The sequence below is a fragment of the Haemorhous mexicanus genome, chromosome Z (assembly GCF_027477595.1).
Source record: "Haemorhous mexicanus isolate bHaeMex1 chromosome Z, bHaeMex1.pri, whole genome shotgun sequence".
NCBI lineage: Eukaryota > Metazoa > Chordata > Aves > Passeriformes > Fringillidae > Haemorhous > Haemorhous mexicanus.
The window spans coordinates 42,301,907-42,322,916 of NC_082381.1; the positions used below are offsets into that span (position 1 = coordinate 42,301,907).

At 39.8% G+C, this 21,010-nt stretch overlaps 1 protein-coding gene across 3 annotated transcripts in view; it reads right to left on the reverse strand.

Moving 5' to 3' along the window:
- BDP1 (B double prime 1, subunit of RNA polymerase III transcription initiation factor IIIB) overlaps window positions 1-20,847 on the reverse strand; it is a 53,238-nt gene extending 32,391 nt beyond the window's left edge. For 2 of the 3 annotated variants that reach the window (XM_059836746.1, XM_059836744.1), the window contains exons 1-17: window positions 20,547-20,847; window positions 15,853-16,405; window positions 15,068-15,174; window positions 14,065-14,124; window positions 13,567-13,707; window positions 12,578-12,711; window positions 11,516-11,610; window positions 10,875-10,929; window positions 10,077-10,220; window positions 8,210-8,494; window positions 7,699-7,873; window positions 6,533-6,692; window positions 4,012-4,088; window positions 2,493-2,637; window positions 2,257-2,333; window positions 1,521-1,680; window positions 1,030-1,112 (exon numbers count right to left, since the gene is read on the reverse strand). In XM_059836746.1, coding sequence (XP_059692729.1) covers window positions 1,030-1,112; window positions 1,521-1,680; window positions 2,257-2,333; window positions 2,493-2,637; window positions 4,012-4,088; window positions 6,533-6,692; window positions 7,699-7,873; window positions 8,210-8,494; window positions 10,077-10,220; window positions 10,875-10,929; window positions 11,516-11,610; window positions 12,578-12,711; window positions 13,567-13,707; window positions 14,065-14,124; window positions 15,068-15,174; window positions 15,853-16,405; window positions 20,547-20,722 — 2,627 coding nt within the window. In that variant the 5' untranslated portion in view covers window positions 20,723-20,847. The remainder of the gene's footprint in view (window positions 1-1,029; window positions 1,113-1,520; window positions 1,681-2,256; window positions 2,334-2,492; window positions 2,638-4,011; window positions 4,089-6,532; window positions 6,693-7,698; window positions 7,874-8,209; window positions 8,495-10,076; window positions 10,221-10,874; window positions 10,930-11,515; window positions 11,611-12,577; window positions 12,712-13,566; window positions 13,708-14,064; window positions 14,125-15,067; window positions 15,175-15,852; window positions 16,406-20,546) is intronic. The other variant, XM_059836745.1, reaches the window with a different exon arrangement.
- Between the last annotated feature and the right edge of the window lie 163 nt (window positions 20,848-21,010).

Sequence of the window (21,010 nt, forward strand, 5' to 3'; positions counted from 1 at the left end):
AAATTGGAAGTTTATCTACTAGGGACTGAGAGCTTAAAGTGATGTTTGCCCTGCAATTTTCCTCATCCCATTGGTGACAGGATATGACACTAGCGAGACCTTTTTCTGATCCATAATGGACCTCTTGGTTTTCCTATCTAGTCTAGAGGCAGATGGACCTAATTTAATAAAGAGTTTAAAAATATGTTAATATTCAGAGTTTTTCTTTGGTGAATTCAGAAAATAAATAAATAACTTTTTTATCTTAATAATGTAAAAGTATCGGTAGTGCATTACTGGAATGGTCAGATTCTTCTACAACTTTTTACACTGAGCATCAAGTCAAAAAGCAGGTTAATGAAAGAAGTAACTGAAATTTTTTTTCTGGCAAATTATCACACCCAGTTTATCTCCATCGATCCTCCTCAAGTATCTCCCTTTAAAAGACAAGTTTGAGGTTATTTCTGTTCTTGGTTTAGGCTGTTTTGGGAATTTTTTTTGTGGGGGAGTATTTGGGGGAAGGTTGGCTTTTTTCAGTTTTTATTTTTTCCAATCTCTTCTATAAAACATATTATTCCTTTTATACTACAGCTGCCACTTCACTGAAGAAAAATGCAACACTTTAATAAATATGTGCATTACATTGCCCATATATTGAAATTTCTTCTTCCTCTTATTTGACATCCAACACTTAACTACACTTAAAGAACATTTACTCCTATTGTTTAAATACTTAACCACTTAAATGGATGCATTTTAGTATTAAAAGTGAGTAGCTAAGACTTGTTTTAATTTTTCAAGGACTAAATTTTCAGCTTTTTTACATTTACCATGACTGACTAATAATTTAAAAATACAACTTTAAAAATGAAAATGCTTAATATATGTTTCATAAATTAATGAAGATTCCTATTTTGCCCTCAATTTCTGTAGTGCAGAAGTTTCTTCAAAAACTTCTATAAATACCACACTACAAAATACTACCAGAAGTGACAAGAATGGTAAGTTGCAGGACAGCAGTGCTTATCTTCTTATTTTTCTCATACTTACTGAGACATTGACTCCAGGACTTTGTCACCTTTTTCTGCAGTATCTTCACTGGTATCATCAGATCTATTACCTTGGCCATTATTCTGAATAAAAACAGAGTATTATGACATGAACTGTCTTACATTCAAAAAGTACAGCATCACCTAACTGACCAAGTAACTGTTCGTAAGAGGAGACAAAATAGATTGCTTATGACACACAAACAATTACAGGATAAATTTCTCAGTCAGACAGGCGCAGTAAAAACTACAGCAAACACCTGAAGTTGTATGTGCTGCAGGACATGAAAGACTATTGGTATCTACTGATTGTGTAACAACCTCTGACCATAGCTGAGGTTACTAAGCAAGACCACAGTACGACTGAAAGCAGGTTAAGTAAGCGGCTAATTCCTGTTCATACTCAGGAAAAAAAGAAGTAAAGAAAAAAAGATAACATTTCTGTTGTATCCAGCAGCTTACTATCTTCAGTTATGTTACTTTATTAAATACCTTCTCAGTTTCCCCCTTAGGCTGTAGATGGGATATTTTATCATTTCCTGCATCTTTTTCAGGCTCTTCTTTCCTTCCAGATGCTCTTGTAACATTAGGTTTAAATCTCTGTCGATATCCTCTAACTATTGTCTTTGCAATTGCAGTTTTTTCAGGTTCTCTGCACAAAGGATCCACAATAGTGACATTTACTCCATAATAGTCAAGCCTATAAATACCATACAGTCTTGCACAGATTTCTTTACTTGAATTTTGTTGTCTTCAGAAAGATTTGCCCAAACTTGTGCAAGTTGCTTCACATAAAAACAAGCTTTGTTTAGTCTTACAACGCATGAAAACTCAATTTATCTATGTACTAAAAAGAGATTAATTTGTCACACAGATGAGGAATTTAACTAGACTGCACATCACAGCTGCTTCTGCAAGCACCAGAAACAGAGCCATTACCTGATAACTGAGGCTGGCAGGAAAGCAAAGCCATAGTTATCACTCTCCTCTTCTCAAATAACAGGCATTACTGGTACTTCAATGTTTTCATCAACTTTCCAGAAAAGAAGTACATACCATCTACCTTAGTACCGCCTGATATCATCCAAAAAAATGCTGAAGTCAATTTTGAAATTTACATTAAAGCTTCACAGTTATTGCTATCTTTTTCAAGGAGAACTATATGGAATAAATTAACAGTTACACTCAGTTCATATCAGGAGACTGAAAAAGTGATCTCGATACTTACTGAGATGCAGTATCCAAATCCCTGTTTTCTACACCTATGGCTTCATTATGATTTCTTCTACTCTCCTCTTCAGAGCACTGGAATTGAGGCAAGGAATATTACTCTTTGACAAGTATGTAAGTATCATAGTAACAGTTCCCAAAATGTTATTTCTGTGGCTGGCCTCCAGTATCCCCATTGAGCAAAAAAGATGCAGCATCAAGAACAACATACTAAGTAACATTCTTCTTTCTGACCTTTTCACCTGCATTTGCAAGGGTTGGAGAAGAAGTTTTGGCTTCCATTTTGTCTTGTGTTGCTGTCTCCCTCCTTCCAGATGATCTCGCTAAATTTGGTTTAGGTCTTTGCAAGCGCCTTCTATCTGCTGACTTTTCAGTTTTCCTTAAGAAATAAAGAAAGGTGGTATACATTATTACCAAAGAGAAAATAAAAGTCTTATATGGCTCAAGATGTACCTCAAGACCATCACAGACTGCATGGGTCAAGACACTGCATGCAGCAAGACAATAAACAGAAAAAAAAAACCCATTGCATATTTCTGATATTAAAAGACATGCTACGAAGTTATGAAAAGAGCATCAAATTAACTTTGCTGGCTCTCGTGGAATCTACTTCAAAGTACTTTAAGGAAATATTTCCTGTTGTTAAAGAAATAGGAATATTTTTTTCTCCTCAGGATTCGCAATTCATGTGAGTGTGATTAATTTTATATAGAAACAATATAAATCTGCCCTATATACAATGTTTTGCATTCACCTCTTCTGTCCCCCCATCCCCTTTCAAAGCTATCTCAGTCATGGAAAACTGGAAAACCAAACTTATTTTTCAAATACCTTGTCCTACTGTCAGCATCCACATCTTACTGAAGAATAGGATACGTACATCACTTTCTTTGTCTTTAACCACTGCAATGGCATGTCCTGGGATTCACACACTGACACAGCCCTACATCTTATCAATAATCTTCAGATTGGGAACTACTACCTTTTCTTATATTCTCCCTAGAACAGGACAAATAAAGCTTTGACAGTCTTTATCATAAGAGTGAGCTGCCCTTCAAAAAGGGAAAGACAGAAGTATGAAAACCAACTTTGCACCAACTAGTACCCCATCTCTAAATCACCTTTAAAAAACTGTATAATGAAATAAGTAGTTGATGATTATGCAAAAATGGAAACCTTAGGCACAGATGACTTCATATACAATTTCTCAGTACAAGAAACAGTCACCAAAATTAACTTCATAAAGGAGTACAGATAAGAGACATTTTGGAGTATCTTCTATTTTAGATGCTTGCACCACGTTCCAAAGAGGAACAGTTTCCAAATAGTAAAGAATACACCATACACATGATGTGTACAGCTAATAAACTCTGATAGACAACTATGAATGTCAAAGATTCAGTGAGGCCCTTCTATTAAAAAAACAAAAATTAAATTTCACAGCCAAGCTTTACCCACAATGTGGCAGAATTTTGTCATTCTCTTGCTCTTGCTGGCTGTAGAGAGGCTAGGGGTTTTTTCTCAAAGTCTAGCTAAGTCTTTCTCCCTATTCCTATCTACCATTTAGATCTTAGCTAATGCACTGCTACTGAGTAATCAAAATTTCTACCAAAAAGCTTCACTGAATACGGAAAACAAGTCATCACGATCTCCTGACTGGTTCAACCTGCTATGGTCAATTGGAATCATATTCAAATTGAGTAGATACAGGTTTAGCTCAAGTGCCACCACAAAGTAAAGTAATTCTACTTACATGATATCAGACTGTGAACCACATTCTGATGCACTCTGCTTTCCATCTGGTTTTTGTGAGTGATGTGTATCTTCACTCTGAGGGAGAAATATTGTATAAAAGAAACAATAAACTTGGATGATCTTCTACTGGAATGTAACTATGAGCAGAAAAGACTGGCACAGTGGTTGAGAGTGAAAGGGTCTGCTAGAGGTCCTCTGGTCCAACCCCCCTGATCAAATGTAGTGGGTTAACCTGGGCCAGATGCCAGGCATCCACCAAAGCTGCTCACTCACTCCTCTCTGCATCTGGACAGACAAGAGAAAATTTAAGGCAGGGTTCACAGCAGGAGATAAGGACCAGGAGAGAGATCACTCACTAAATACCATCAGAGGCAAAACAGGCTCAACTTAGAAAAATGAAATGAATTTATTACTAATAAAATCAGAGCAGGATAATGAGAAGTAAAAGAAATTTTTAAGAATACCCTCCCCCCACCCGTCCCTCCTTCCAGCTCTACCTCCTACCACAGCAGTGCAAGAAACAGGGAATGGGGGTTTATGGTCAGTTCATCACCCGAGGCTGCTCTCACTGCTCAGGAAGAGGAGCCGTTCCCCTGCTGCACCCTGGGGTGTCTCCCATGGGAGACAGCTCTCCATAAGCTTCTCTGACATGGCTCCATCTCATGGGCATCAGTCCCCCTCAAACTGCTGCAGCATGGGTCACTCTTCCACGGGGCGCAGTCCTTCAAGGACAGGCTGCTCCAGCCTGGGGGCAGGGCCCCTCTCTCCACAGGTCTCCCACAGGATCACAGCCTCCTTCAGGCATCCATCTGCTCCTGCATGGGCACCTCCATGGGCTGTGGGTGGATCTCTGCATCCCCCATGGATCCCCATGGGCTGCAGGGGCACAGCTGCATCACCACAGCATGCAGAGGAATCTCAGCTCCAGTGCCTGGAGCAGCTCCTGCCCCTCCTTCTTCACTGACTTTGATGTCTGCAGAGTTGTTCTTCTCACATGTTCTCTCTCTGCTCTTCTCTGGTTGCAATTACAGCTCTGAAAACCCTTTTTGTTTTCAATTCTTCTTAAGCATGTTATCACAGAGGGGATACCATCATTTCTAATTGGCCCAGCCTTGGCCAGTGGCATGTCCATCTTTGGAGCCACCAGGGATTGGTTCTATTGGGCATGGAAGAAGCTTCCAGCAATTTCTCACAGAAGCCACCCCTCTAGCCCCTTGCTACCAAAACCAGGCCAAGTAAAACGAATACATCAAGGCACTTGGAGCTGGTTGCCCAATAGTGTGTCCAGACAGCTTCTCAATCTTGGCAAGGATAGAGACTCCACAGTCTCTCTGGGCAGCCTGTGCCAGGCCAGTGCTTGGTAACCCTCACAATGAAACAGGATTTCCTGGTGCTTGGAAGGAACCTCCTGTCTTGCACTCTTTGCCCTTTGTCTCTTGTCCTGTCACTGGGCACCCCTGGAAAGAGCCTGGCTCTGTCCTGTTTGCACCCTCCCTTTCAAGAGGGATTTCTTCAGATCCCTCAGAGAAGGCTCTCCCTGAACCTTCTCTCCAGGTTGAACAGTTCCTGCTCCTTCAGCTTTTTGTCATAGGAGAGATGCTTCCAGCCCTTTACCATTGGTGTGACCCTTTGAGGGGCCATCTCCAGCGCATCCAGGTCTCTCCTGCCAGAGAGCCCAGAACCGGTCAGTCCTCCAGGTGTGGCTTCATCAGTGCTGGACAAGGGGCAAGGATCCCCTCCCCTGGCCTGCTGGCAACACTTGTCCTGCTGCAGCCCAGGTCATCGTTAACTGTTTGTGCAGCCACAGAACTTTCCTGGTTCATGTTCAACTTGGAGACCACCAGGACAGCCAGGTTCTTTTCTGCAAAGCTGCTTTCCATCTGGGTGGCTTGCAGCATGCACTGGGGCCTTGGGTTGCTCTTGCCCTGGTGCAGGACTTTGCATCTCCCCATGCTGAACTTCCTGAGGTTTCCGTAGCCCACTTCTCCAGCCTCTCCAGGTCCCTCTGGAGGCCAGTATAACCTTTGGCTGTCTGTGTCCTTGGGAAGCAGTTCTTCTAGATTTGCCTAATCTGTAAACTTGCTGAGGTTACACTCTGCTCCATTAACTAGATCATTCCTGGAGCAGCACAAACAACCCAACACGCGTTTCGCTCAAATCAGTTTCCAACACTGTGCCAGTAAGCATATGCCAGCAAAATCCTGCTCCAAGGCCTAGCTATTCATATTGCAGTCATTCACTTTTGAACAATTAAACTGTTCAGCTGTTTAAATTGTCTATGAGGTAAGTCAGACATGCACAGTATACTCTCTGAATACATTTAGGTTAATGGACAGCCCATTAAGCCCACAAGAAATGACAGTATTTATATTTTGATGATTTTCTTAGGCCTGTTGATTGTTTTCCACTTGATGGTGAAAACATCACAAAAACAATCCAAAAATGGCTTTGATTTACAAATCACTTTTAATGATCAAGGTCAATATCTTGAGATGAACTATATAAAAAAATACTAATACCTTTGATTCTGTAGTTTCTACACATTCTGTTTCCTTGCTTCTAATATTTGAAACTGGTAACTCTGGAATCTGGCTTTCCTGTGATGCATCATCTCTAATATCTCTGGTTCTCAATTTAGCAGGTTCTGATTCTAGTATAACATCATTGCTATCTTCAAGGCTGAAATAAATAAAAGCACACAGGAATATTAGTGTACTTGTAGAAAAAAAGGTGTTTCTGCTTACAGAGGAAAATGCACAGAAAAACAACGCAATTTTGATGCTAAATAACTACCCATGTTTCAGAGAATCTCATGAAATTTTAGTAATATTTGCAGACAATGAGCTTTAAAACAACTTTTGTACTTTTGCACTGCAATTATAAGATGATGTATAAATGTCATCTGATTACTCCAGACATTTTGTTTAAGAAAATAAACTTCAACATAAACAACTGCATGCCAATGTTTTTTTCCTCGGATCTTTTGTAACAGCCTAGGTTGAGTCCAAAGGCAAATAACTGTCCTTTCATACACTTCTAATGAACTACTAAAGAAAATGGAAGTTTTTGGGAATATGTATAAAATAACAAACAATTACAATGCAGGTAAATACGACAAATTAACACAAAAAATTCTGAAGCAGCACTCTCAGTATCATATTGAATTTTTCAATTTACCGCTTTCACATGTAACAAGTTTAATAAACAAGTATTCACTTTCTTTTTAGTAAAAGTATACCCAAAACTGAACCCAAAAGCTTGGATCTCAACCAAATTCTGCATAAATAAAATCTAAGCACCATTCCTTTTCCACAAGAATAATTTTATCACAGATAAAAATTCCAAGCATATAGTAACTCAACTTAGCAACATAACCAACCTGTGCTTCAAGAGAAATATTAGAAGTTAGGATAAACAATGGTCTTCCTAAACATTCTTAAAAAATAAAATTACTTTTGGAAATTACTTTAGTAATTAGGTACATTAATTTTGCAAGGGCAGCCCATTAGGGCAGAGAATATTTTGAGTATATAAATCATAAACAGCTTACTGAACCCCAGGACAGTTTTCAGAGACCTGCACATTCTGTGGAAGTTAAATGGTAGTAATCATGAATAAATAAAACCAATACTAAAACTTTAAGCTGTTTTTTTCTTTCGCCTAAGCTTTCCATTATAAACATTACCTGCATAAACTGACACCACCTTCTCTCTCCATTTGCTTATTCAGTGGTGAACAGGACTCTGATCTCTCTTCCTCTATAACAGCAGTCTCATTTTGTTTTCCTTCAGCAGCACAATCCACTTCTTCTCCACAGGTAGTATCACCATCACTGCTTGCATCATGTATCACTTTTTTCCCTGAAAATTAATAAGAATTAAATCAGTTTGGACATTCTGGGAAACATCTTGGAATTCCAGTAATCAAATTCTAGCTACAGTGAAGAAGAGTTAATATAAGACTAAAATTCTAGTAGAAAAGGTAGAAAAATTAAGATTTAAGAGAAATATTCTCATCTAAAACAAAGTATGTTTAGATTTATAAGGAAAGCTGATTTTAAAACACAGCTTTCCACAACCTCCTACAAGGCAGATCGGCAACATAAATGAAAGACCAAATTCTGACTTTAAAGTTTACAATGACTTTCTATTAAATTTCTATTTGAACATTTCAAAGTGAGCATTCTTGCCTCTTACTTTTATTAGAGGACTTCCCTTCTTCAGCAGTTGTTGAAGGAACAGGCACTTCTTCTGGAATATTCTCCACTTCCTCTTCAAGATCATCTTTTCTCTTCCTCTTTCTCTTCTTTTTCGCTAATGCTGGCTCTAATGCAACCTCTTCTTCTGCTTGTTCAGAAATGCCCAAAGATTCCTCATTTTCTTTCTCAGCTGTCACACCATCTGCTTCCGTTTCTGCATCAGAAATTCCAGGTTCCTGAAGTTCATCTGGATCATTAGCAGCTTCTGTGCTGGCAGCTTTTGCTGTTGAGACAATATAGTTCTTGGTCAATAGACTGATGGAGTACTAGGAGCCACAAACAGCAAAGGCATTTCTACTAAAAACATTTGTGTACTCATGCATCACCGCCAATACACTGCCAGGTGTATGACCAGGACTGGGGAACATCAGTCATTGGCTTGCCAGATAAGCGTCAGCATTTAATACAAAACACATTCTGTACACGGGACAACACTTCACCAGAGGAAAGCCAATATGGGATGTAAAGCCAATTTAGTAAATGTTATTGCTCCCGTGCTTTTTTGCAGTTTATACAGTCACATTTGGATTCAGAGAGAAAAAGACATTGCGACTCCTAAAAAGAATTTTTGTATGTCTGCAGAAATAGGTGATGAAGGTTACAGAATGCTACCATTACATAAATGGTAACATTCATGTAATGAATGCCATTCAAAAGCAATTTTTCATCAAGAAATGTGTAACTGTTGATCATTCTACCTTACATAAGCTAGACATTTTATCTAGCTAATTGAAATTTTATCTAGCTAATAATTAACAAGTTATTTTCTGGGTTTAATGAGTTAAACCCCCTATTTTAAGGACATTTTGTCTTGATCCTCTGTTAAACCACCAAGAACTTTTCCTTTCCTTGTTATTCATCTTAAATGAACTAATTTCTCTGTAATTAAGAACTCCAAAATGCAAGAGAAGTAGAAAAGCATACTCACATTGTTTTATGCATGACATACCTTTAACCTACCACTAAAGTGTAGAAACAAGATTTTTCTACATGGTTTTAAATCCTAATACATGAGATATTTTACTTAACCACATCCAAAACCAAGAGTATAAAAAAGCAGCAACTACTTTAATTTTAAGAGATCTTTATTCCTAGCTAGCATCCTCTTTAAAAAGATGTTCACTTGTTTGTCTCACAATACCACTTACAAAAGGATAGGTCGTTGTGGAACAAGCAAGTGAACACTGCTACAAAATTAACAAGAAATGTATGAAACAGTATCAGTATAACTGCTTTTAATTAAAGCACATCTGTCAAAGGTCCTTTCCCAGGTACTGAAGTAGTAAAACACAGTGTGGATCAACGGTAACTAAATGTAATCTTTATTTTTAACAGATCAGTAAGATAAAACAACTTTTACATCATTCTCTGAAAATAATCATACTGCTGAGATTCAGGAAGTTAAACTACTATCAAAGGAGAAATAGAAACCTTAAAACAAGAGGCTTTTAAATGGAAGAAAACTTTCAACTCAGAAGAGTTTGTCAAAAATATATGATTTTGGTTCAAAAAAATTCTAGAAGTGAATTCATTAGCAACTCATGGAGATATGGATCAACCAGTAAATTAGAATATCAGCACTTCAGATTGTGGAACAGCATCATATTCACCATGGTATCACTAATTATTACCATCTTGTACATCAGTAAACTACATCTGAAAATGTTCCACTATGAAGCTAAGATCTTCTTGTCCTGTCTACAAGAGGGAAGGAAAATGTGATGCCCTACATGATTTCTCCTCTGCTAGCAACACATTACCGGCCATTGCTCTGTAATGCCATCTCAAGCACTCTTTTAAAATACCTTTTGACTTCTTCTGTGGCCTTGGAGACTTTTTTTCTTTTGGCTTCTGGCTTTTAACAGTCTTTTGCTTCCTCTTTCCCTCATCTGCTAAGACCTTCTCAAGCAGCTGGGCAAAGAATTCAAAATCAAAGGGTCGTTTTTCTTCTATCAGATTAAAGCAAAGAAATAGAACAGATTTCAAAGTTGATTATTTTTTCAAGTTTCATCTTTTTATGACATAATATTAAAAAGCAAAGGTCATATAGATTTAAACAGAGAGTTCTTGAAAGTATTTTCTATATCACTTGAGCAGGGCCTGAAGGTGATATAAGGGTGACTGGAATATGGTAGTTTGGCTTTAAAAAACAAGTTATAAAACTAAGTAGTTCAAAAAATTTAAGGACTGACAAATACATAAACTATACCATAGTACTAAATAATGTATTAACATATTGCTGTAGGACATATGTACCTCATTCAACTAACAAAGTAAGTCTTTAAGGAGTCTCAAAGCAGTTTACAATAAATAAATGTACTAGAAATTCCCATGAATAAAAAGAATTATCTTCAGCTGAATATACAGAGAAAGTTTATATTATTCTTATTTAGCAGACATCCAGAAAAGATGGAAAACAAACCTAAAGATCATTGTTGTGAACTATGCCCGTTATGAAAACCTAAGATTCCACAGCTTCTGGATTAATCTACGAGCAAAAACTTTCTTCTAAGTAATTCAAACTAGGCAAAGCACAGAAAATACCATCAAAATAGATGGCTACCATTTAATGACTCATTGTAGGGTAGGGAATATTTACTTACTGAATGCTTTATCTATTCTCCATCCATTAGCTTTTTCCTCACGTTTGAACTTGTTCTAAAACCAAATGCACAATTGTGTTTATCATTAAGCAAGAAATGCAACAATATGTTGCACAAAATGGCAGCTCAAGCTAAGCCTTCAGTGCAACAAACCAACTACAGCTGTTGAAATTCACATGCACATCCACAGAACACAAGTTTGTAACTAATTTTTAAATATAAAATCTGTTACCGAAGCTTATTACCAGCAATATGTTTTTTATTATTTTCTACACCTTTTCCTGACTTTTAATCTTAGCAAGGTTTGAAATACCAAAGACCTTCCCAGCTGTGTACAACAAAAAAGATAACGCAGAAGACCCTCACCAAACAGCCATTTAGGCTTATCAGGATTCTTTAACTAAAACAAAGCGTGTTTAAGGACACTACATTTACTACGTACATTCATTTAAACTCAACCAGCATTTTAATGTTTCAGATACTTACAACCTCTTGAAACAGGTATCAGAAAACAAGCACTACTGTAGAGAAAATTCACACCAAAATTATCAACACTAGTAGAGGAAGCACAGAAATGCAAATAAGAAAAAGAAAAGTAAAACCAGATGTTTAATTTCTTTATTGAGTGCTTTAATTTTTACCTTAATTTCTGCTCTGGCTCTGTGAGGAAACAGCCGCCCAATCAAGGAGAAGTCTGTTCCTACCATACTGATAGCTAAAAAGAACATGTCTGTTTCTATAAGACAAAAGAAATACACACACTTAAATATTTACTAAACCACCCTTCTTGCTATCAGAAATAAAACAACCCACAAACTTTTTTCATAAGGTCAGTAACTCTGAGGTAACTGTAGCTGCAAGTCCAGTGAGTATGTATGGAACATGCTTGTTATTTTACCTAGGTCACTCTAGTAACATTTGCTGAATGAACCATCAACAGAAAGAATTGTCTAAACTATTTTAACCTGCAGAATGTGAAGTGTGCTTTCTAAAGCTAGTAAATCAATGCTAAGCAACCCCAAATTGTCCATGTCCATTTTTATTATAGACGTAAGCACAAACAGAAATCAGAAAAACATCTTGTAAATCTACCGTCTCCATTAGGAACAGGAAAAGAGTGCATTCCAAAGAGACCACAGTGAATTTTGAAGATAATTTTTCCATCTATAGTGGTAAAAAGTAATTTCTAATTGTAAAAAGTCTTACACAGTGTTGTAAACTTAGAGATAATAGTCAATTTACAGCAGGAGCAAGGAAGAACCCAGCCTACCCACTCATAAGAACTCAGCTGTTCACTTGCACTGAAATCAGTCCACACAGAAATACCTTAAACAATCTATTCCTGCCCATGTTAGAAGAACCTTCTTAAGCACCACACAGAACCCAAATATCTGTAAACCAGAACCCAAAACTATGCTCTTGGTAAAGCAGACTAGCATTTTCTCAGCATCTAAACATCCATGGCAGAAAAAAAACACAGGCAGCCTGCACATTAAAAGGCACTGGATTTCTTAAAATGCCAATCTTCACAGCAAATACCACAGCTCTGCCTGTTGTAAGAGTGCGGGGGGTTGAGATTACATGAGATGACATGTAAGTAGATCCATTTACTCCACTGGGAATGAAAACTGTCAAGTATAAAGCACAGGTGAAAACTATAACTTTTCTGCGAACTCAAAGGTTGAAACCAAAAATATATTCACCTTTATTTGACCATGGCTTTGTGTAAAAACTTTTCCTGAAGCTAGAATATGTAGTTGTAGAGCCACGCTCAAAGATGGGATCATTCTCTTCAACAACACATGGACCTTTTGTTCTTAGAACTTCTACAGTTAAGCTGGGAAAAAAAACACACAAGAAGACTCACCTCAAAATATTGCTAAGAAAACATATAGTAGATGTTTATAAGACAGCTATTCAAACTTTTCTCCACAAGTAAGCATGTCTAGTGTGCAATTAATTTTAATAATTACACTAACAAGTATTTTAATGGGAGAATGCAACAAGAAAACACTACCCTAATTCACCTCTGTAAGCAAATTTGCTTTTTCCGTTTTATAAGATATAATACAGACAGAAATAATTAAGTACTTTAAAAAAAAAAGGATTTTTTAACATTTGAGAAATCTATTTTGTAAAACCATGACAGCCTCTCAATATCCTTCTACAATACTTTCAAATTCTTTTACCTTGGCATAAATTTCATGTTAATATCTTTGGGGAACTCAGAAATTTTATTATCTACTTTTAAAACATCTTATTCTAAGCAAAGTTACTGAAAACACTAACAGGAGAATAAAGCAGCAACAGGCAAGATGCAAAGCTGGAGCAAATCATACTGATAACCAAATAACAGTAAGCAGATACATGTTAACTATGAGAAGCAAAAATGTCAGCTAAACAGAAGACATTTGGAAGTTTGCCAAATCTTCAGTGTTCATTCACAGTAATAAATATGTCCTCTTGCTGTCTACCTCCTGCACCAAAAAAATTTCTCATAAAGTATGCTACTACAGAGATGCAGACTACTGCTGTTTGTATTTTGCCACATCCTTGCACTGTTTCCAAAGTCAGTGTAGTTCAACTCTCAAACATAAATACACTCATACTCATCCCCATCCAAAGTAGTCCTGTATTTACAAACTGAGCTGCAATGCAGTGCTGTCCACGAGTCAGGCACAGAATTTGTCACCTTTCCTCATCCAGAATGATTGAACCATCTTCTGCTACTTTCACACGAGGAACGAGAAGTGGGCCATCCTGACTCTCTTCCTCATTCTCTTCTTCCTCCTCCTCCTCTTCTTCATGATCAGGAGTATTTTTCTCTTCCTGTCTACAATTTTTAAGACAGCACACAAAAATACTGTTCAGTGTTTTGAATTGCTGCTCATATTCAACAGACATTCAACAATTTGATGAACCACCCAGTAATGCAACACATCAAGAAATCAGTCAATATATGAACTTTGAAACCTGCATTTTATGCTACTGTAAAATGGAAATATGCAAAACTTAACTTTGAAAGCAAAATGTTCTTTAACCACCATACCAGCCAAAATTGTAATTTTTATAAATTAGACTGTGATATTTGAACAGTAAAAAAAATATACCTCCACTTTTAGTATTATCACAGAAACGCAGCATTTTACACTAGAAAAATTCCCAACTATACTTCACCATCAAGACTTACTCTTTCATTTGACTCAGTGCAGAACTTCTTTCTGTTCTCCTTTCTTCTACCAATGAAGACCTAGAATGTCATAAAAAGCTAGACATGATTTTTTGTACAGATATATTTCTTCTTTCTTCCATGAAACTGGCTTTTAGTGCACAATGGACAAAAAACCACAAAGCTTTTTTTTTTTCCAGTTCCTTGTATCACATCTAAATTGAACTACACAACCACCACTGCTTAGTAAGTTTTGCCTTTTTTTAACAAGCAAGGTCAAAAAAATGATATTTCAAGCAGAAATCCATTGTACGAATATAGGTAACATGAGAGCATCTTGCTTTTTACCTCCTTGGGGACTATTCAGTGCAAAAGAAAAAATAAGGGAAGTGATAAATAAAACACACAAGCACACAAACATTAAGAAGCAAGTTATAACAGATGATACCAGAAAACTCATCTACTAGTGAAAGAACAGGACTTGGATAACTGAACTTCTATTCATGTGATTGCTTTTGGTAGCTGCAGGAAAAAGGCCCTGCTCTGCTCTCTCTGTGACAGTCTGTGCAGCCAGCTGCATTAGTGAAAACACGTCAGTGGAGCAGCAGAAACTACATTTATCCATGTGGAATGCAAATACCTCCAAGGTCTTGCAGTGCATTTTGCACTTCAGCATCTAGAAGGAGAAATGCTTAGCTTCCTAAGGCTACTGGGTCTGGTGGGCCATTTTCCCTAACAGCCACAACTGCAAATTTCATAGTAGGGAGTTGGGAAAAAAAAAAAATTCTACTAGTCTGTATTTCTGCAGAGATAAATCAACACTAGGGACAGATTCATGTTTGTGTATTTCTACAAGTACACTAAACTCCATTCTCACTTCTGTACTAGAATTAAGCAGATGTGAAAACTAGAAGCTTTGTTACCACTGCAACAACACTCTATCTGTACTAATACTCCATATTTAAGTATTATAGAGGTCGAAAAGTAATTTAACCTAAGGAGAGAGACAAAAGGTCATACTTACTTCATAGGGTTGTTTTCTGGCAGATAGTATATTAAGTCTCTCATGGTCATTTTAGAACGATCTGGAGGAGAACGTCCTTCAATTACTGGAGGCCTGTGTTTCAACTTCTTCCATACATACCACAATGAAACAAAAGAAAACAATAAACACTTAGATTCACCCTGAAAATGTTTTCTATTTCACAAATTATTATTACTTTTGTTTATTTATGAAGTACCCCATTAATGGAATTTTGTTGTTCACACACAGACAGACAGACAGACAGACAGACACACACCACTACCAAAAACCAAAACAAGATTTAAGTGTCACTTTCTCAGTGAGGGCATTACAGATCCTTAAGCCTCTTAACCCTTCAGAAGCATTCAATACCTGGCACAAATAAGTTTAAAGTTATTCAAAATTACAGAACTCTGACAACGATCAGCTTGAAAAAATACCCCCAAAAAAATCCCAAATCCAAGCTTCTTGCAGCACACCTCCCTGCTGTATTGTGAAATGTTCAAAACTGGAATGCTGACTACAAAATAAAACCAGGTGTCATGCCAAGATGACTTGTGGTCTAATCAAAGAAAAACTTATGCAATTCCTTGTACAATCTGTATTATTAAGAAACAAAGCACTGCTACAGTGATAAACAGAACAAACACATAGAGAATTATGCGGTAGACAGACGACCAGCAGTGAGCAGCTGACAATCATCTACTGCAAAGAGATAATGTATGCAGGGTGAATCAAATGTCTTGGCCTTCACAGATAAGCGCTGCTCAACACAGAGGCCTTACCATCCGCTCTTTCTTCAGCTCTTCTTTAAGCATTTCTCTTAATTTCCGAGCTTTGAGGATCCTTTCGCGGTCAGAACATATTCGTTTGACTTTCTCAGGAGACGGTTTCACAGGTACCTTTTCCTCCTGTGTTCGTGATCTTTCCTGTGTTGGTCTCTCCTTGAGAGGAGAGGGTATATTCTTCTGCAAGCTATCATCATTTTTCTGAGCAGCTACACCAACAGTTTGCTCTTTGTTCGCAGACTTTTTTAATGGTGAAAACTGTGGCACTTGTGGCACAGGTGTTTTCTTCTCAGGAAGCATAGGAGACTTTACAGAGCTTTCAACATTACTCTTTTCTGATGGAGAGAGATCCTTCTGAAGTGAAGCACTGCCATCAGAAGCTTGTGATGTTCGCCTCTGCGGTTTTGGTGCAGAACGCTGAGCAGACGATGGTCCAGCTCTGGGTTTGACAAGATTTGGCATGGTGGAGATACGTTTTCTTCTCTGTGTAAGCATCTCTGCAGGTCTACTAGCTTCCCCAGCGCCACTTGTATGGTCCGCCTTGTCATCACTGGAAAATTTAAGAAAGTATTCTGAAGTTCTTTACAGTGATAGATTTGTTGCTCTTACTTTCAAGACGTGTTTATGGACCAACCAGTATAAACATTAGGCTATAGGAAAGCAGTTTTACACAAGAAGTCACGCTAGTACCAACATGTAGCTGGTACTTTCTCATCAAATAATCAGCTCTAAGAGCTGACATATTTTCTAGGCTAATCACTGATCTACAAGCTTGCAACAGTAACACATTGTCACACCCCACCTCTTTTTTTTGGAAGGCTCCCTCCTTTCAGCTGAAAATACCAGTACTATAAAGCTTTATAAAAAATTATTCACGTAACATAGGCAATATATTAAAAACACTTCAACAAAGCTGTATGTAACAGTGGTTTGATGACTTTTATTACAACAGAAGTGAACATTCCTCTTACACATTTGGAAGTAGATGATATGTAAACTGTGACTTACAGAAAAACTTCAGCAGTCAAACTGCTGCTCACACTTAACACATGAATAGCTCTTAGCTTCCCTGGAAAACTTTGTATGTAAGTACTTTTTCTATCACTTATGCAGAAATAATTTCCAAATTGCAAGTAAAACTGCCAACCATTATGATCATCCCAAACCTGCTGACTCCACCAGTGTTCAGCTTCATGGCTGTTGCCCACAGTAAGACTGCAGTATAATGATAACTGAGTCATAAAGAGAGTTTTTTTATGTTGGAACTATGCCTTCTTTCTGTACATAAGGACAACCACGGTTCACTTACACATTTTTAAAAACGGTGGTCAGAAGTAAATGCTTTCCCAGAAATATAAAAAAGTAAAAACACCCAGTCAAACTTTTCAAAATTCTCTCCAGCTGCTTACTGTGATTCAGGCAAATGCTGCAGATGATGTGTTTGCATTTAGCAGCCTCTGTTAAATAACTGAATCAATTTGTCCCGCACTGTGAGTTCATACACATTTTTAGTACAGAACATCGATGGGCAAAAGGGCTTATTACATGGTGCCTATTTAGGACTCGTGAATGAGATCTTGCAAGTTCCACTCAATACCCACTGTTCTTTGTGCAGCAGGAGAAAATGGAAAGTAATTCTTCATTCACCTTCTCCACACCACCTATGTTATGTGGAGTTTTTAATCAGAGTGTAGCACTGGATTACTGAACAGTTAAATAAAATCTAACAGAAAGTTAGAATTCTCTTACAGAATTTTCACTTCCCTGATATTTAACAAAACTTATTCAGTATATAGAAAACAAAACAATGTAAAGTGACTGATGCTACAGACACAGACTTGAGCAGCTGTGAGTGAAGAGATCAGTGTCTGTCCCTCCATTTCCCCTCATGAAGAAGTTGCAGAATGCAATGAGGTCTCCCCTCAGTCTCTTCCAGGCTGAACAGAACAAGTGACCTCAGCAACTCCTCATCTAGCTTCACTTCAAGGCCCTTCACCATCTTTGTTGTCCCTCTTTGGATGCTCTCTAACAGCTCAATGTCTTATACTGTGGTACCCAGAACTGCCCCCAGCACTCGAGTTGAGGCTGCCCCAGTGCAGAGCAGAGCAGGACAATCCCCTCCCTTGCCCGGCTGTGATGCTGTGCCTGACGCACCCCAGGACACGGGTGGCCCTCCTGGCTGCCAGGGCACTGCTGCCTCATGTTCAACTTGCAACAGACCAGGATCCTCAGGTCATTTTCCTCCAGTTTCTTGTTCCCCAGTTTGTCCATACACTCAGGGCTGCCCCACCCCAGGTGCAGAATCTGGCACCTTCCCTTTTTGAACTTCATATGCCTGGTGTTTGCCCAGCCCTCCAATTTGTTGAGGTCTCTCTGTCCTCAAGGAGTCAACACGTATCATGTGCATTTTGTATCATGTGGAACTTAATATACCTTTGAAACCTGTGTCCAGTTCATTTATGAAGCTGTTGAGGAGCAGAGGGCTGAGGGTGGTACCCTGTGGAACCCACCAGTGACAGGTCACCAGCCTGATGTCACCCATTCACTGTAACCCAACCTGTGAATGAGTTCCTCACACATCACATGATGCGTTCATCCAGGTGTGTGCTGGATGTTTTGTCCAGAAGGAAGGACAGTGTGAGAGCCAGTATGGAAAGTTCTACTGAAATCCAAAAAGATTACATGAACTGGCTTCCCCTGGTCAGCTAGGTGGGCTACCCTGCCAGAAGGCAGGCAGAAGGCAAAGGCCTTTTAGGCCATGAGAATAGATTGGAGTGCCTTTCAGAGTCACACCAATACCTAGTTTTGAAACTTAAAATTATATTACACTGATGCACCTGTAATATTACAAACACAAAAGTCTTTTACAAATCTGCTGAAACAGCAACAGTAGCCTCTAAGTGAAAAATTGTAAAAATTTCTTCATTAAAAAAAAAAAAATCAGATAGTAAAAGATCCAGTAAGGTAATCGCTGTAATATAAAAATTTTATAAACACAACTTGAAAGAATGACATCCTGAAGCACAATGCAAAACAAGAAGAGATGAAAGATACAAGTTGAATAAAAGGCAGTATGGGTTTCCTAAAGACATGCCATGCCAACTAGTCTGATACCGGAATTTCCAGCCACTCAAACCGGAGACACTAATACTGTTTCATCATACTGTCATAAGGGGCAAGCTTCAACTAAAAGAATAAAGGTATTTATGGAAGACTCTAATCCAGCTGTACAAAAGAAGTGTGAATGTTGTTCTGAAGAGCAATTATCAGACTGAGGACATGTCCTGAAACACTGATCTGTACTGCCTTTGGTGGGGACAGAGTTAACTTCCTTCACAGTAGCTCACATGGTGCTGTTTCAGATTTGTGACACAACAGCGCTGACAGCACATCCCTGTTTTCAGCTAATGCTGAGCAATGATTGTGCAGCACCAGGCTCGTTTCTCACACTGCACCGTGGCTGACCACACTGGGGATCAGCAAGAAGCTGGAGGGGACACAGCCAGGAGAGCTGATCTCAGAAGATTGAAGGGCTATCCCACAACATGTGGCATTGTGCTCCTCAGTAAAAGCCAGGGGAAGAAGAAAGAAAGGACATTGGAGTTATGGCATTTGTCTTCCCAAGTACCTGTTATGAGTGATCAATCCCTTCTTTCCTGGAGACAGTAAAGCACCTGCAGGTAGTGGTGAATGAATCCCCAATTCTGCTTTGCTTATCTGCACAGGTATTTCTTCATTTGTTGAACTGTCTTTACCTTGACACACCTTTTTTTGCACTTTTACCGTTTTAATTTTCTGCCCATCCCACAAGGCTGGGAGGGGCAGGGGTGTGGGGAAGCAAGCAATAAACTGTATGGGGTTTAGCAACCAGCCAGGCTTAACCTACAACAGAGAGGTCCTCAGGGAGAGCCAGTTCTAAGGCCAACTTTACCATGTGTTTCCATCACAATAAAAAGCCCTTTAAAACATTTAAAAAATAGGCAAACACCCTGCAAAAAGGGAGAAAGTCCTCCCTTCCCAATGCATTTCTTTACTGTAGGAATGCAAAATTAAATTAATCTGGTTAAAGAGCACAAAGAATTTTTGCTGCACACAGCAAACCAGGGTTTCTGGCTGCTGTGGAGCCAGATATAAGGAGTTTTGGACCACAATGAGCCCCTCCTTTGCAGTCTTTACTTACAGAATCACAGGAGTAATTGGGCTGGAAAACACCTCGAGATCGTCAAGTCCAACCTATGACCCAACACCACCTTGTCAACCAGACCACACCACTAAATGCTATGTCCAATCTTTTCTTAAGCACCTCCAAGGATGGTGACTCTACCACCTCCTTGGGCAGCCCATTGCAATGTTATTCCAAGCACCTGCTGCACAACGGCAGGGAAGAAACGCGGGATCATCTTAGGCTGCGAACACCCACAAGTCCTTGTCTGACCCTGGACACGCAGTCACCGGGCACCGACCGCACGCGTCCTCCACGAGGTCTGCAGGACAAGCCAGCGCCCTACCACAGCACTGACAGCCAGCCGGTGACAGGCCACGGCAACCAGCGCTACGTAGAGCCACACTACCTCCAGGGATCCGCCGGGTCCCTGCCCTGCACAGCCCCGTCCCGCTCCCGGGGATCCACGGCCCAGTGCCGCCGGCGGCCCGACACACAGCCCTGCCAAGGCGAGCTCGGCGAGACTCACCTCTCTGCCCGCCGCGCGTCCGCCGATTCCGCCGCGGTCCCTGCTCCGTCCGCCGCCGGGGTGTCCGAACCTGGGGGTACCGGCGGCTCCGGGTCCACCCCGCCAGTGCCGGTGGCGGCGGCCCTGCCTGGGGGCCGCACATTGGGTCGCACGGTGAGACGAGCCCGCCGGAACATGGCGGTGGCGCCGGGAGAGGGGCGCGCTGGGCGCTCCCGGGAGAGGCGCGTAGCCGGCCCGAGAGCTCGGCGGCGTCAGCAGCGCGCTGCGGCGTGGGCCTGCTGATGCCGCGAGCCCGGCCGGCTCACGGCGTGCCGCCTCGGCGGCGCGCCCCACGACGTCATCAGCGTGCGCCGACCAGGAGAGGAGCGGCAGGAGGCGGAGCCTCTACGGGGCAACCAATAACGGCACCGTAACCGCCTGTAAGGCCCCGGCAGCTCCTCAGCCGCGAACCCCCGGTTCAGCCG